Here is a 15,720-nt window from a genome sequence, read left to right on the forward strand (position 1 = left end):
TCACAGATCAGAATAGTGGTGTTAGTGACCCGGGGAAGGGTCAGCTGACCCGTACTTATCTCTGAAAGTTTTCACAGATCAGAATAGTGATGTACATGACTCAGAGAAGGGTCAGCTGACCCAAATTTGTATATCTTTGAAAATATATTTGTACATTTTAGATACATTTAAAAAAACATACAAAAAATGTAAAAATAACAATTGCTATATTTCCTTAAATAACATATACAGTATTTACCTATATTTAGGTAAAGTTTTCACAATTTGAACTTGTGTTTATTGGCAGTAGAAGTTTAAACATGAAGAACGCCTATATCTTTCACTTTCCGTATAGCGGACTTACCAAGGGGTCTGTGGACAAAAACTTTTCTGTGAAAAAATTCACAGATCAAGCTGGTGAAGATGACACCGGTTTCAGTCTTCCAAGTGTCCAATTTTTGGAGCTATAGCCATTATACAATTAAGGGTCCCTACGAAAAAAACCCCGATTTCGGCCCGGAGGACACTGTCATATGAATTCACAAATCATGGAGAATGATGCAGTATTATTTGCATGTCTATGACAGCGCACTGCGTATTTATAGCCAACAGAAATCTGAATATTGAACCGCAAACTATCTTTACTGACTTGGCAGATTGTAGCTATTGATGTCTATGGTATGAAAAAGCATGCATGATGGACCTCACGTCAACCAATAGAATCGCGGTTTACGAGTGACGTAATGTCACCTGGAAGTCCTTTAACAACAAAGCACCGCTTTTGTTTATTATCACATTTTTCAAATGCATGCAGATAGAGAGAAATACTAATGCACTTTATCTTAGGAGATAGAAATAACCAGGACGCGACACATTTAGAGAAGTATTATGGATGTTTACTAACGCAGAGTCTCATGTTTATTTAACCAATCCAATAAAACCTCTTGAACCATGACAGATTTTGTAATGATTGCAATCACTGACATGAACTTTTGGACTCACTTTTCCACAGACTGAGCCACAAGAGTCCGTGTTATGCACCTTAATGTTGGTGCTACCTGCAATAAAAGCGAAGAAGAGTCCGTGTTCCTCCTCCTCCTCATGGCGCTCGTATTGGCCGGGTTGGTGCTCTGTTCGAGCGGCCTGCAGCTCATCCTCGCCGCCGATCACGCGTCCTTTGTGGCGGCGGTGTACGAGCACCGGGTGCTGCTGAACCCCGAGCCCGGAGTCCCGCTGCACCGCAGATCCGCTCTGGAGCACATGAAGCTGAACCTGCGTGTGTTTGAGGAGCAGACAGCACTGGCAGCACAGCAGGTACACGGACAGACAGAGAAACCTTCATCAAATCACTCCAAAACTAAATAAATCAATGCAAGAATCTGTACGTTACAGGATTAATAGCAGAACATATTACTGCAATCGAAGCAGTCATAAAGAATATTAATATAAAGTATAATGCCATTATATAATTATATATGTATAATCAAAACAGTGATTTACATAGCCTAAACATGAGTAAACTTTAGGTTAATTATTGATTAATATTAATTTTTATATTGCCCTTTGTGTTTTGTATTGATTTCTATGAATAACGTGCATTTAAATCCATATTTCAGATTTTTAGTTTTAGTGATCAACAGCTCAGTGGTTTATATTTCACAAGCAAATATTAAATAAAACTCTGTGCTTAACATGCTTATTGTCCCTTTAAATATTTTACAATAAAATGATAAAAAAGAATTTCATATGTTAATACTAATTAAAAACATATCACTGATATCGTTTCAGAAGAAAAGTCTAAAGTTATAGACCTACAGTGAGTTAAGTTTCCAAGACATTTTTTGAGATTATATTTTATATTAACTCATAAAATGACTTATTTTTGTTTATTAATTCTTTTAGCTATTATTTAGCATGTTTTCTAAAGGTTTGGTACCTAATAGCAAAATATTGAGGAAAGTCAAAAAGCCTTCTGCCGTCATTTATTTCCAGAAATGTATTTCTATTAAAGTTTAGTTTAGTTTTTTTATTTTATATAGCTCATTTAACAACAACAGAGTCGACCAAAGTGCTGTACAAAAATTAAATAAATACATAAAACAAGTTACCATATAATCAGTATAATGGTATATAATCAATATAATCAGATCACAAATGTATGACAAAGATAATATCACACACAATAAAATGTGACCGCAATTACTCCAGGACATAAGCCACAATGTACAGCAGGACCTCAGAATAATTAAGATCCTACTGGATGACCTGAACTTAAGATTGTTTAGTTTAGAGTAACAGAAATGCCTCTTAACTTTAATGTGTGCTGTGTGTATTATTTCTTGCACAGGGTGCTCAGATCATAGTGTTTCCAGAAGATGCCATCCATGGGTTCAACTTCACCAGATCTTCAATCGCTGGTTATCTGGAGACAGTTCCTGACCCTCAGAGCGTCACATGGAGTCCATGTGCTGACCCACACAGATTTCCAGACACTGAGGTACAAAACTCATATTTACAGCCCATTTTCAGAGCTCATTTGATGATTACCCATATTAAAAACACTTCACTATCAGTTTCTGTTCTTTTTAATTTTGTAATTTAAAAGATTTTATATTATGCATTTTTAATCATGTTATAATCAATTTAATTGACATTAAAATTTAATTTAAATAAATAATATAAGCTATAATATAAATAGTGCTGTCAAAATTAGCACGTTAATGCAGGTGATTAATTTTTCCAGTTTAACGGTTTTATATTGCATATATTTATAATATGTGACCCTGGACCACAAAGCCAATCATAAGGGTAATTTTTTTTCTAAATTGAGTTTTTTATATCATCTGAAAAAAATAAGCTTTCCATTGATGTATGGTTTCTGATATATTTAGCTGAGATACAACTGTGTGAAAATCTGGAATCTGAGGGAGCAAAAAAATCTAAATATTGAGAAAATCACCTTTAAAGTTGTCCAAATGAAGTTCTTAGCAATGCATGTTACTAATCAAAAATTAAGCTTTGATATATTTACGGTAGGAAATTTACCAAATATCTTCATGGAACATGATCTTTACTTAATATCCTAATGATTTTTGGGATGTCAAAATGGATAATTTTGACCCATACGATGTATGTTTGACTGTTGATACAATATACCCGTGCTACTTATGACTGGTTTTGTGCTCCAGGGTCACATATTAAATATAATAAAAATATTATTTCTTTCTCAGGTCCTCCACAGTCTCAGCTGTATGGCTCATAAGAACCGTCTCTTCTTGGTGGCTAACATGCCGTCCCGTCAGAGCTGTAACCGAACCGTGGACCCTCGCTGTCCTGCAGACGGTCAGTACCAGTTCAACACCAACGTGGTGTTCAGCGATCAGGGCGTCATCGTGGCCCGATACCACAAGCAGAACTTGTACTTTGAGGCGGCGTTTGACGCTCCGCCGGAGTGCGAGTATGTCACGTTCACCACACCTTTCGCAGGTCGATTCGGGGTGTTTACCTGCTTCGACATTCTCTTCCGTGACCCAGCGGTGACGCTAGTAAAAGAAATGGGCATCCGGCAGATCGTGTACCCAACTGCATGGATGAACCAGCTCCCCCTGATGGCCGCCGTACAGTTTCAGCGCTCGTTCTCACACGGGACGGGTGTCACGCTGCTGGCCGCCAACGTCCGAGCCGCAGAGTACGGCATAACCGGCAGTGGCATCTTCACACCGTGGGATTCCCTCATCCATCACGACACAGAGGGGAATTCTGGGAAATTGCTTGTGCGTAGAGTGCCAGTTTTAGATCCGTCATTTACTGGGGATGACAGGCACAAACTGGTGCCATTTTCCGGCTATCCAAGTTCAAAAGAACCAGAAAAGATGCATGTTTGGCCTACAGGTAGTTTTAACACAAATCATGGTGGAAAATACTGCCAGAAAGACCCTGAATGTGCAACTTCTTCATCTACAACGTTTAACTCCATCATGATGTATGATAATTTCACTCTGGTGCCTTTGAAGGGCACTGAAGGGAACATCAGCATCTGTAGTGGTTCAGTCTGCTGCAACCTGCTGTTTCGGAGGTCAGACACATGTGAGTTTTACGCTCTAGGTGTCTTTGACGGCCTCCATGTGGTGCACGGGACGTATTACCTGGAGATTTGTGCTCTGGTGAAGTGCACAGGTGAGCATCACAGCAGCTGCGGAGGAGAAACCGAACACGCTCAGACGCTGGTGGACTTCAGGCTCACAGGGACCTTCACGACTCCACATGTGTTCCCGGGGATTCTGGGAAGCGGGATGACGCTGGATGTTCCGGATCATTCCGGTTGGGAGGAAGGAAATCGCTTTTACATGAGCCGGATGGGAATGAGCGCTGGGCTTGTGACAGCGGTGCTGTATGGGAGACACTATGAGAAGGACAACGTCTAAAAAATACATTTTTATGGGACACTTATTGTAGTGCACTACAAATGAGATCAATTCACCTTAAAGAAATGCATTTGTTCACCCAAAAATGAAAGTGGAAAATTCTGTCATTTTAATAAAACATTTTCCAATCCTATATGGTTTTAAGAATATTCATTCTCTTCTATATGAAAACGCATACAATGAAAGTCACAATTGCTTTATGTGAGAAACAGACTCAAATGTAAGGTATTTATGGCTAAAAATCTTCCTCTTTGGAAAAGAATGACACGAGGGTGAGGATAAGATGCCGCAACTTTCATTTTGGGATAGAATTAACTCTTTAGCAGACAAAAGATTGAGTTCAGTTTGAATCCTCTCATTCATGTTCACTGTTTAGTTTGTAAACGATTCAGTGTTTTTAATGAAAACTCGCTTGAATTACTCTCTAATAACAGAAAGAGACACTCATTTATCGACTGGCATTTACATACAAAAATAAATCTTGTCAGGCATTATTTACAGTATTTATAAAACACATTTAAATATTAAAACAGATAATATGGAAGGATAGATGGGTGAAAATAACTGAAATGGAGAAAACAAATATCTAAAATAGATAATACAGAATGTTAAATAGGCTAAAAAATACTTAAATAAAATAAATATTATAATAAGTTTATACAAATATTAAAAAAATAATTAAAAGTCTGGGATTGGATGAATAAAAATGTTTTCTTGTAGAAAACAATTTATGTTCTTATATATTCTTTTAACATTAGTATAATATAATAACTCGGCCTGGACTCCATAATAATCCTGGACTCCATATTTTCAAGTTTTTTAAATATGTCTCCTTTACTCAACAGAAGATACACACAATCTGTGTGTCCACCCAGAACCGCCAAGATCAGAGGAGTCCTGACCACACACACACACATGATCAGATCAACAATCCCACAATCATTCGACCATACATCTGAGATAGAGAAGTCCTGTAACTCACTGCCCCTTCCCATCACGCATGCTGACGGCCGTCTGCTGGTCGGCGTTGTGGATGAGCAGACGCAGACACTCAGAGTGACCGTTCATAGCTGCAGACGGACAGACAAACACAATCAAATCATCTCATCTCACCTCACATATCTCATATAACATCTTAACTTGTTAAATGTTTTTATTTAGCATTTTTCTAACAATATTATAAATTGCATTACAGTTTAAAATTTTGGGGTTAGTAAAGGTCATTGCACACCAAGTCTGAAATTTTCGTATACGTTTTTTTTTTTTGGATTCATCATCCTTTCCTATCACAATGCTTTGTACGGATGCGAAAAGGCAAAAAATCGAACTGGATTCCAATTTTTTTTATGACAGACGACAATTTCGGAGGCAGTGTGTAAACGTGATTGACATAACGTGAGGTTGTATTTATTTTTTAACGTGGGAAAATTTCATGTGTAGTGACCTTAAGACTTTTTTCTTTTTTTAAAGAATTTTATGCTTTTATTCAACAAGAACAAATTAAATTAATTGTCAGTAAAAATATTTATAATGTTACAAAAGATTCCCATTTCAAATAAATGCTGTTCTTTCTATTCATCTGTGAAAAATAAAACGTACCACGGTTTCCACAAAAATATTGGGCAGCACAACTGTTTTCAACATTGATAATAATCAGAAATGTTTCTTGAGCAGTAAATCAGTATATTAGAATGATTTCTGAAGATCATGTGACACTGAAGACTGGAGTAATGATGCTGAAAATTCAGATTTGATCACAGAAATAAATTACATTTTCAATTATTTTCAAATAGAAAGCACTTCTTTTAAATAGTAAAAATATTTCACAATATTATAGTTTTTACTGTATTTAACAACAAATAAATGCAGCCTTGATGAGCAGAGAAGAATTGTCTAGTAATTGTAGTCTGTCTGATGCCTTTAGTGTGTGTTTTTGTGTGGTTGAGCTGCAGAGTGTGTGTGTCTTCATTGACCTGCGGAGTGTGCGGCGCTCCTCTTGTGTGTGTAGTCCTTCAGCATCATGGACGCGCCCTGATTGATCAGTATATCCACACACTCCACGTGACCCTTAAACGCCGCCAGACTCAGAGCCGTGTGACCCTGCGGCGTCCTCACGTCCAGATCCAGCAGAGACTGGACCAGAACCTCCAGAGCGTGATGGTGACCGTGATACGCCTGGAAAAACACACACACACACACACACAAATATTTTATTTTTTTATTTTAGCTTTGTTTTAATTACTAAAAACTATTTTTAACAGTTTCACCGTGTTTTATTGTTTAATAATGTTTTGAATGAGATTGTTTTACAAATGGCAGAACTCTTCAGATTAACTTTAATATTCCACTAAATATAATATTCCAATATTATTGTACAGAGCCAGAGATCTGGAGCTATTTCTCACCGCTAGGTGTAAAGGGCTGATGGGAGGCTGGACGTCTGTGTCGTGGAGGATGCTTGATGCAGATGTGTCCATCAGCTGAAAATACACACATTTAAATTCAATTATATATCAGAGGAATAAGCTGAAAAAAAAATAATAATACTTGAAAACATGAAATGGCATTGCATGCAAGTTATTCAATATTCAAAGAAATCAGGGCAGGACTTGATTTTAATTATCAAGATGAGATTGGATCATAAAATGTTGGGCTGTTATTCGTTAATAGTATTTTTCCACCCTCATATGCTTGAATATGTCAACAAAATAATGGTTTCAGAGGTGAAAAGAGTCTATTACAATTTGACAGATGAAATATTATGAAAACGTTCTCTTCTTCTTGCACTGATAAATCAAACATAAGACCAGAAACATTTCTAAATACAGTAAATAGAGTTGATTTGTGATCTCATGGTGACTTTATGAGTCCATTAGAGGGCAGCACTGGACAGATTCTGCATTGTGATGGTCAACTGAAACACAAACAGATTTCAGCTCACCACATCTAACGGGGTTTCATTGGCGATCTGCAAAACAAAACACGGATATGAGCTCCTAACACAGCAGTGAGGACTGAGGAGTGCTTTAAGCTCACGGTGTGTGTGTGTGTGTGTGAGACTGACTGACCAGCTCCAGACACACTCGGTGGCCGTACGCTGAGGCGTAGTGAACGGCGCTGTATCCGTCTTTATCCCTGAGAGCTGGATTCGCATCATTCCTCAACAGATACTCCAGACACCTGACAGAGACACCGATCAGATCAATCAGTCAAACGCACACTATATACAGAACACAGACATGTTCAAATCCCCACTCATTTCAATAATGAGTGAGTGAAGTGACATTCAGCCAAGTATGGTGACCCATACTCGGAATTCGTGCTCTGCATTTAACCCATCCAACGTGCACACACACAGCAGTGAACACACACACACACACCGTGAACACACACCCGGAGCAGTGGGCAGCCATGCTGCAGCGCCCGGGGAGCAGTTGGGGGTTCGGTGTCTTGCTCAAGGACACCTCAGTCGTGGTATTGAGGGTGGAGAGAGCGCTGGACATTCACTCCCCCCACCTACAATTCCTGCCGGCCGGAGACTCGAACCCGCAACCTTCGGATTACAAGTCCGACTCTCTAACCATTAGGCCACGACTTCCCCTAATTCATAAACCTGTAAAGAGAAACGGTGAACGGTGAACTCAGACTTTGTTAATCAACGGTATATGATTTTATTAAAGCTATCAGTTTATATTATTTCAGCTTATTTTTTTCATTGTTGCATTCAACAGCAGAATTTGTGGTAAAAACTACATTACCCATGATGCTGTTCAGACAATTCCACCAATCAGAGAGTCATTACAAGCAAATCTTTCTTTTAGTTTATTTCAGTTAGATTTTTCATAAGTTCACTACTTCAGCATAAATGTAATTATTTCAGTTAGTTGCTAAGGGAGCATTTCTCATTTTTATTATAATTTTTTTTTATCTAATATTTATATTTTATTTCAGCTTTATTTCACTTTAAAAAAAAAAGTTTTTTATAGTATTAGTTAACATTTACAATCATGTAATAAACAGTCCTTAACAGAAATTGATTTTAAAGATAACTCAAAGAGGCTCTGTGAACTCTGAGGATGTTAATCGATGATATATGCATTTGCTGAAGCAATCAAGTCACATTATTTCAACTTATTTATAGAATAATTGTGAAAATTAAGCGTATAGCATTAGTTATGGCAGGTCACGTGAGTGACTCTCAGCTGATCACATCCACCTATAGGAATAAGACACCTATCACGGCATTCCTAGATAAGCTCTATTCATGTCATGAGTCCGGGTCCGGCTCTTCTCCCTGTCGCCACAGGAGGCCGCCATATCCCGTTCTCCAGGACTCATTTCCCATAACCAAATACACCTGCCACATCACTCACACCTGCCGCATCATTATTACACTCACGACACCCGCAGCTGTTCCCCATTGCCACAGACTATTTAGTCTCCCCTCTCCCTCCACTCTGCCTGGTTGCGTTATTTGATATTTGTTATCTGATGTGTTTTGTTTCTAGTGTCTGCTCGGATCTGGGATACATGCACTGTGTTGCCGTTTTGTATCCCAGTCCGTTTCTCTTTTGTTTTTGTGCCGTGTTGGCCTTTTTGTTTCAATTAAAGAGCACCTTCCCTGCACTTGGACCCTGACTCCGTCTTTTTCTTTAATAATAAGCTTTTTGCTTGCTCAGGAGCAAATTACCCTCCTCCATCCCCAGCTCCTCCTTTCGCCACAGTCAGGACTTGGCTTTCTGATATTCCTGTTGAATCAGACTCGAGTAATGTGTTACACTTAAATATCATCAAGTACATTAATGATACCTGCTTTGTTGTGTTCTGTTTAACCTATAGGGGGTTATTATTGCTGCTCTCCCTGCTCATTCATGACAGGCTGGATGGATGGGCAGGGAGTTTTTGCCCAGAACAGAACCATACCTCCAAACCAAACTGTATGCTAAGCCGCATGACCTACAATACATTTGCTGATACAGTATGTGTGCAACTAGAACACACTACTGAAAATACTGTATCCCACAATGCAATGCACTCTATTTGACCTTGAATATATGCAGTGTGCTGAATGGCAGTGTGTTTGTGTTCACTCACTTGCCGTCCGAGTCTGCGGCAGCGGTGTAGTGCAGAGGACTGCATCCCATGACGTCCCGCTCGTTCACACTGGCCCCGGAGCCCACCAGAGCAAACACACACTGATAGTTACAGTTAGCAGCAGCGTAATGCAGCGCAGTCCTGAGAGAGACAGAGACAGAGATAAATCATAACCATACTCCTGCTGCAGGATTCCTCTAATGCTGCTTTATCACTGCAGCTCTATCAGTATCTGTGCTGGAAATCTGTAGGAAAATACACATCCCAGACTGCTTTAATGACACCAGATGACCTTTGATAGCTCAGCTGGTAGAGCTGAGCGGAGGTATGTTTTTCACGCGCCAAGCAGTTGGGGCAGTCGTGGCCTAATGGATAGAGCGTTGGACTTGTAACCCGAAGGTCGTGGGTTTGAGTCTCAGGTCCGGCAGGGATTGTAGGTGGGGGAGTGAATAACCAACACTCTCTCCACGACTGAGCATGAGCAAGAGATTCCATTCTTGTCCTCGCTGTCGATCTCTGCACCTATAAATGAGGAAAGAGAGGATGAGAAGAAACGGGAGAGGAAGACGAACAACAAACGGAGAGAATAACACACTCACCGTTCTGAATGATGGCCTGAGATCTGGAGTATCGCCCGTGAATGGCTGCCATGTGGAGAGGAGTTTTACCATCTTTACTCTGGACGAGACATGAACACAACATTTTTGAAAAAGGACTCTTCTGCTCATCAAGGCTGCATTTATTTGATCAAAAATACAGAAAAATCAGTAATATTGTGAAATATAATTACAATTTAAAATACTGTTTTCTATGTAAATATATTGCAAAATGTAATTTATTTCTGTGATCAAAGCTGTATTTTCAGCATCATTACTCCAGTCTTCAGTGTCACGTGATCCTTCAGAAATCATTCTAATATACTGATTTGCTGCTCAACAAACATTTCTGATTATTATCAGTGTTGAAAACACTGCCCAATATTTTTGTGGCAACCATGATATGTTTTATTTTTTCAGGATTCACAGATGAGTAGAAAGTCAGTATTTATTTGAAATAGGAATCTTTTGTAACATTATAAATGCCTTTACTGACACTTTTGATTAATGTAATTCGTTCTTATTGAATGAAAGCATTCATTTCTTTAAAAGAAGAAAAAAGTCTTACTAACCAACATTTTTTTAACTGTAATGCACTTTATAATATTGTTAGTAAAATGCTAAATAGAAACATTTAATTTCTTTTTTTTTTTTTACAGTATCACATAGGGCTGGGCGATAAATCGAGTTTATTGATTAACTCGAATGTGTAGTTTATGTCGACTTGTTTGAATGAAAATCGTTTTTTCTAAAAAAAAAAAAAAAAACTTGTGTTCGTGTACTACAGAACTCCAATAAATACGAGATAGGAGATAAATATCAATACTTTCTTTCGCAGTTATATCATTACGTAATCATACTGTATATAAAATTGCGGGCATCATGGAGCTGCTATTATGCATGGCATTGAAACTGCTTTTGAATGCACGATGGCTTTTTAGTTTCACTTTCGAGATTGGCGATCGTACGTACTCTGTTTTTACTATGGAGCGGCAGTAGCCTACTTACCACACATTTTACAAGATTAGATGTTTGTCGTGGTGCTCAGGATCTGCAAATCATTCGTCATCGTCCTCAGTCATCTCTCCTTACTCAATGTGGTAGGCTAAGTGAAATTTAATGTTCTGTAATGCAGTGTTTCCCATACATTGATTTATTTGTGGCAGCCTGCCACAATATCAAAACTGACCGCCACAAATATATATATTTTTTCAAAAAGCTTTGACTTCGTTGAATAAGCAAGCGCTGCACGTTTCAAAATCGAATCCCGGTGCGGGTGTTTTTATATTACTGCATTTCTGAAGGAAACAGACCATCTTCAGAAAATTTTGGGTGTCATTTTCATTTCATCTTGCATAATGTCTGATAAAGCAGCGTTTGTGAGCAGAGGCTAATTTGTGTACAGCGTTACCAGGAAAAACCCTATTTCTCCTGCTCTACAAGCGCCTCCTGCTGGCAGATAATTAATTTGCATATATGCAGCCACAAATAAAGTCCAAGTCTGTGGGAAACACTGGTAATGCAACAGTTAGCAATCGTTATTTGTTTTCTGTGCCTTTCTCAATACTGATTCACGATTCAGGCCAAAGGGCATCACATAATTTTATGTCTTATGTTAGGCCTACGTTACATTATATGTTATGTTACGTTATTTTATGTTACATTTTCAGTCTTTTTGGCTTGTTGTTTCTGAATGCTCTTTAACCCCAAAATCCAGATCAAATTCCAGAAGGGAAAATCAAAACAAAATAAAGTTAGGGCAGCGGCTATCAGTGAGCACTGAGTGTAAATAGCATTCTCCTGGTCGGTCTTTAAGGTCTTCTGACCTGGACCTTCTAACTATTCCTAGAACACGTCTTAAGACAAAAGCTGATCATGCTTTTTGTGCTGTGGCTCCAAGGCTCTGGAACGCTCTCCCTCTAACACTTAGAACAATGGGCCCTGTAGACTCTTTTAAAAGACACCTAAAGACGCACCTCTTTGGACAAAATTTTAATTAACAGTACAGTTTGGCCCTTATTAAATTTCTGAGATATTCGGTCACCCAGCGGGCTACAGTGCATAAGTACACCCTACAAGTAATCGCATGAAGACTAGGGTTGAGTTAGAATATTGGGTAGGCAGATAGAGGGATCTCTCTTTATTTGATTGCACTGTGTCACGGTTCATGAATTCACTGGTTTCTTCATGTCTCGTGCATTGTTGTTCTCTGTGTGTGTGTGTGTATGTGTGAGTGGGCGTCGCCGCTCAGTGCTCATCAGCGCGCCAGCTGATCTCATTACCCGCACCAGCTGCTGCCAATCCACTCACGTATAAAGTCTCACCGCACTCTCCTGTCTTTGTCAGATCGTTGTTTGATGTCCTCCGTATCGTGCTTCGTGTGTCGTCTGCTTCATTGTTCCTGGTCCTCGTCTGTCTGGAGTCTTCGTGGTTTTCGTCATCTGGATATTCACTGTCACTGGATTCACCGTCACCACTCATCATCAGCACGCTGTCCATCTTGTCCCTGCGTCACCATCCCATCCGAGAGACTGTGCTGTATTCATGTCATCTGACTAATAAACATCTTGGTTCACCTGCATCTCTGCTTCCTCCTTCCTGTCGTGACAGAACGATCTGACCTACATGGAAGCAGCAGGTGGAACCACTTCTTCACGAGAGGATTTTCTAAGATCCAGCGTCTCTCGGATGGTTGCCCAGGAAAGGAGCATGAAGGAGTTGGGACAGGTGATTCGTGCTCTTGTGGCGCAGGTGTCTGAGCTCACCCAGCAAGTGCAACATCTGCAAAGTCCCGCTGCGCCACCCACACCGCCAGCTCCCTTCGTACCACCGGAGAGCGTCTCCCAGTCAGAGCCCCGCCTACCAACTCCGGAACTATACAGCGGTGAGCCGAACTTTTGCCGTGCCTTTCTGACTCGCTGTGCTATGCATTTCTCCCTGCAGCCCAAGACCTTTGCCAGCGAGCAGACCAAGGTGGCGTTCGTGCTCACGCTGCTGACTGGGAGAGCAGCATTATGGGGAACAGCGGTGTGGGAGAACCAGGATCCATGCTGCGCCTCGTTTCAGACACTCTCCGCCGAGATGAAGAGAGTGTTTGACCGTGCGGTCGCTGGGAGAGAGGCCGCGCGGAGTCTGGCGGATCTCAAACAGGGGGAGAGATCCGTCTCTGACTACTCCATTGAGTTCAGGACCTTGGCGGCAGAGTGTCAGTGGAACGAGGAGGCGCAGTGGGATATGTTCCTGCATGGGCTGGCTGATCGCGTCCAGAAGGAGATCTATGCCCTGGACCTACCCCCCACACTCAATGGGCTTGTCGATCTGGCGTTGCGTGTTGACTCCCGGCTCTCTCGAGTCGAGTGGCGGAGGTTACCCGCTCGGCTTCCCGGGGAGACGTCTACACCACGAGCCAGCGGCAGGGACGCGGTCAGTCCCGTCTACGATCACGAGCCCATGCAGGTCGGGCGAGCTCGGCTTTCCCGGGAGGAGAAGGAGAGGCGGAGATCCCAGGGCTTGTGCCTGTACTGTGGCACGGCAGGACATTTCGCCCACAACTGTCCAGCAAAGGGGGCAAGCCCGACAGTAGGTCTGAGGCTACTGTCGGGTGGGATCTCCGCTGAGAAGACCTCATCGACATCTACACTCCTCCCGGTAAGACTACGATGGTCAGCCCACACTCAGGACTGTCACGCACTGCTGGATTCTGGGGCTGAGGGTAATTTCATGGACTCTGCTTTTGCACATAGGACTCAAGTTCCCCTTCGACCCCTCACACAGACCATCGCAGCTCACGCCCTCAATGGCCAAGCCCTTCCCATCATTTCCTTCACCACCGGACCCGTCACACTCATTGTATCTGGCAACCACTCTGAAACCATCTCCTTTTACATTCTGGACTCCCCCCTCGCACCCATTGTTTTAGGTCACCCCTGGCTCATCAAGCACAACCCCAGAATCGATTGGCAGCAGAGAACAGTATCGGAGTGGAGCAGTAAATGTTATGAGTCTTGTCTTATGTCTGCTTGTCCGTCTGTTTATGTTTCTACGTTTCAGGAGGAGGCAGTGGATTGGTCAAACGTGCCCACGGAGTATCACGACCTGAAGGAGGTGTTCAGTAAGTCTCGGGCTGCTTCTCTCCCTCCACATCGTCCCTATGACTGTGCTATAGAGTTACTGCCAGGTACGTCTCCGCCTAAGGGCAAGTTATATTCACTTTCTGTTCCAGAGAGAGAGGCTATGGAGAAATATATTTCTGATTCTCTAGCAGCAGGGTTCATCCGTCCCTCCTCTTCTCCAGCGGGGGCGGGGTTCTTTTTTGTGGGGAAGAAGGACGGGTCCCTGCGACCTTGTATTGATTACCGGAGACTGAACAACATCACGGTAAAGAATACTTCTCCTTTGCCGTTAATGTCTTCAGCCTTCGAGAGATTGCAGGGAGCGTCTATTTTCACAAGATTGGATTTACGTAATGCTTATCATTTGGTCCGCATTAGGAAGGGGGATGAGTGGAAGACTGCTTTTAACACCCCTAGGGGGCACTTTGAATACTTGGTCATGCCCTTCGGGCTGTCCAACTCCCCAGCGGTCTTCCAGGCACTCGTCAATGACGTGCTGCGAGATATGGTAGATCAGTTCATATATGTTTACCTGGATGACATACTGATTTTTTCTTCATCTCTCCAGGAACATGTGCAGCACGTCCGGCGAGTGCTTCAGAGGCTGCTAGAGAATGGGCTTTTTGTCAAGGCGGAGAAATGCGCTTTTCATGCACAGTCTGTTCCTTTTCTAGGGTACATTGTGTCGTCCGAGGGAGTGCGCATGGATCCTGACAAGGTTAAGGCTGTGGTGGAGTGGCCAAGTCCAGATTCCCGTAAGGCCCTACAGAGGTTTCTGGGCTTCGCCAACTTCTACCGGCGTTTTATTCGCAATTTCAGCCAACTAGCCGCGCCTCTGACCGCCTTGACCTCCCCCAGGACTACGTTCAGGTGGTCAGACGCAGCTGAGGCTGCGTTTGCCAAACTGAAGGGCCGCTTTGTTTCAGCCCCCATCTTAGTCACCCCTGATCCATCACGTCAGTTCGTGGTGGAGGTCGATGCGTCAGAGGTGGGGGTAGGTGCAGTGCTATCCCAGCGCTCTCCGGCGGACGACAGAATGCATCCATGCGCGTTTTTGTCCCATCGTTTGTCCCCTGCCGAGAGTAATTATGACATTGGTAACCGAGAGTTGTTGGCAGTCAAGTTAGCATTGGAGGAATGGCGTCACTGGTTAGAAGGGTCGGGGGTACCTTTTATCGTATGGACCGATCATAAGAACTTGGAATACATTAGAACTGCCAAAAGATTGAACTCCAGGCAGGCTCGGTGGGCACTTTTTTTCGGACGTTTTGATTTCACTCTCTCGTACCTCCCGGGTTCCAAGAACATCAAACCCGATTCCTTATCACGTATTTTTGACCGTTCCGATCGCCCGTCTACTCCCGAGTGCATTTTTCCAGAGACACTAATTGTCTCCACACTCACATGGGAGGTCGAATCGAAGGTCAAAACAGCCTTACAAGGGGTAACGCCTCCGGTCGGCTGCCCACCGAACCGGTTATTTGTGCCGGAGGGATTACGGTCCAACGTTATTCA

At 42.0% G+C, this 15,720-nt stretch overlaps 1 protein-coding gene across 1 annotated transcript; it reads left to right on the plus strand.

Moving 5' to 3' along the window:
• The first annotated feature begins 703 nt into the window (after positions 1-703).
• btd (biotinidase) lies at positions 704-4,535 on the plus strand. Its single transcript, XM_079441521.1, has 4 exons — positions 704-862; positions 992-1,293; positions 2,327-2,476; positions 3,210-4,535. The coding sequence occupies exons 2-4, from the start codon at positions 1,015-1,017 to the stop codon at positions 4,401-4,403; spliced, it is 1,623 nt and encodes a 540-aa protein (XP_079297647.1). The 5' UTR covers positions 704-862; positions 992-1,014; the 3' UTR covers positions 4,404-4,535.
• The last annotated feature ends 11,185 nt before the right edge of the window (positions 4,536-15,720 follow it).

Source organism: Barbus barbus, assembly GCF_936440315.1.
Source record: "Barbus barbus genome assembly, chromosome: 19".
Lineage (NCBI taxonomy): Eukaryota > Metazoa > Chordata > Actinopteri > Cypriniformes > Cyprinidae > Barbus > Barbus barbus.

Excerpts from the sequence above, each read along its gene's own strand:
- btd (XM_079441521.1), top strand. The coding sequence starts at position 1,015 with ATGCACCTTAATGTTGGTGCTACCTGCAATAAAAGCGAAGAAGAGTCC. Across the intron at positions 1,294-2,326 it reads CAGCACTGGCAGCACAGCAG|GGTGCTCAGATCATAGTGTT; the intron begins GTACACGGACAG and ends TTTCTTGCACAG. Across the intron at positions 2,477-3,209 it reads ACAGATTTCCAGACACTGAG|GTCCTCCACAGTCTCAGCTG; the intron begins GTACAAAACTCA and ends TTTCTTTCTCAG.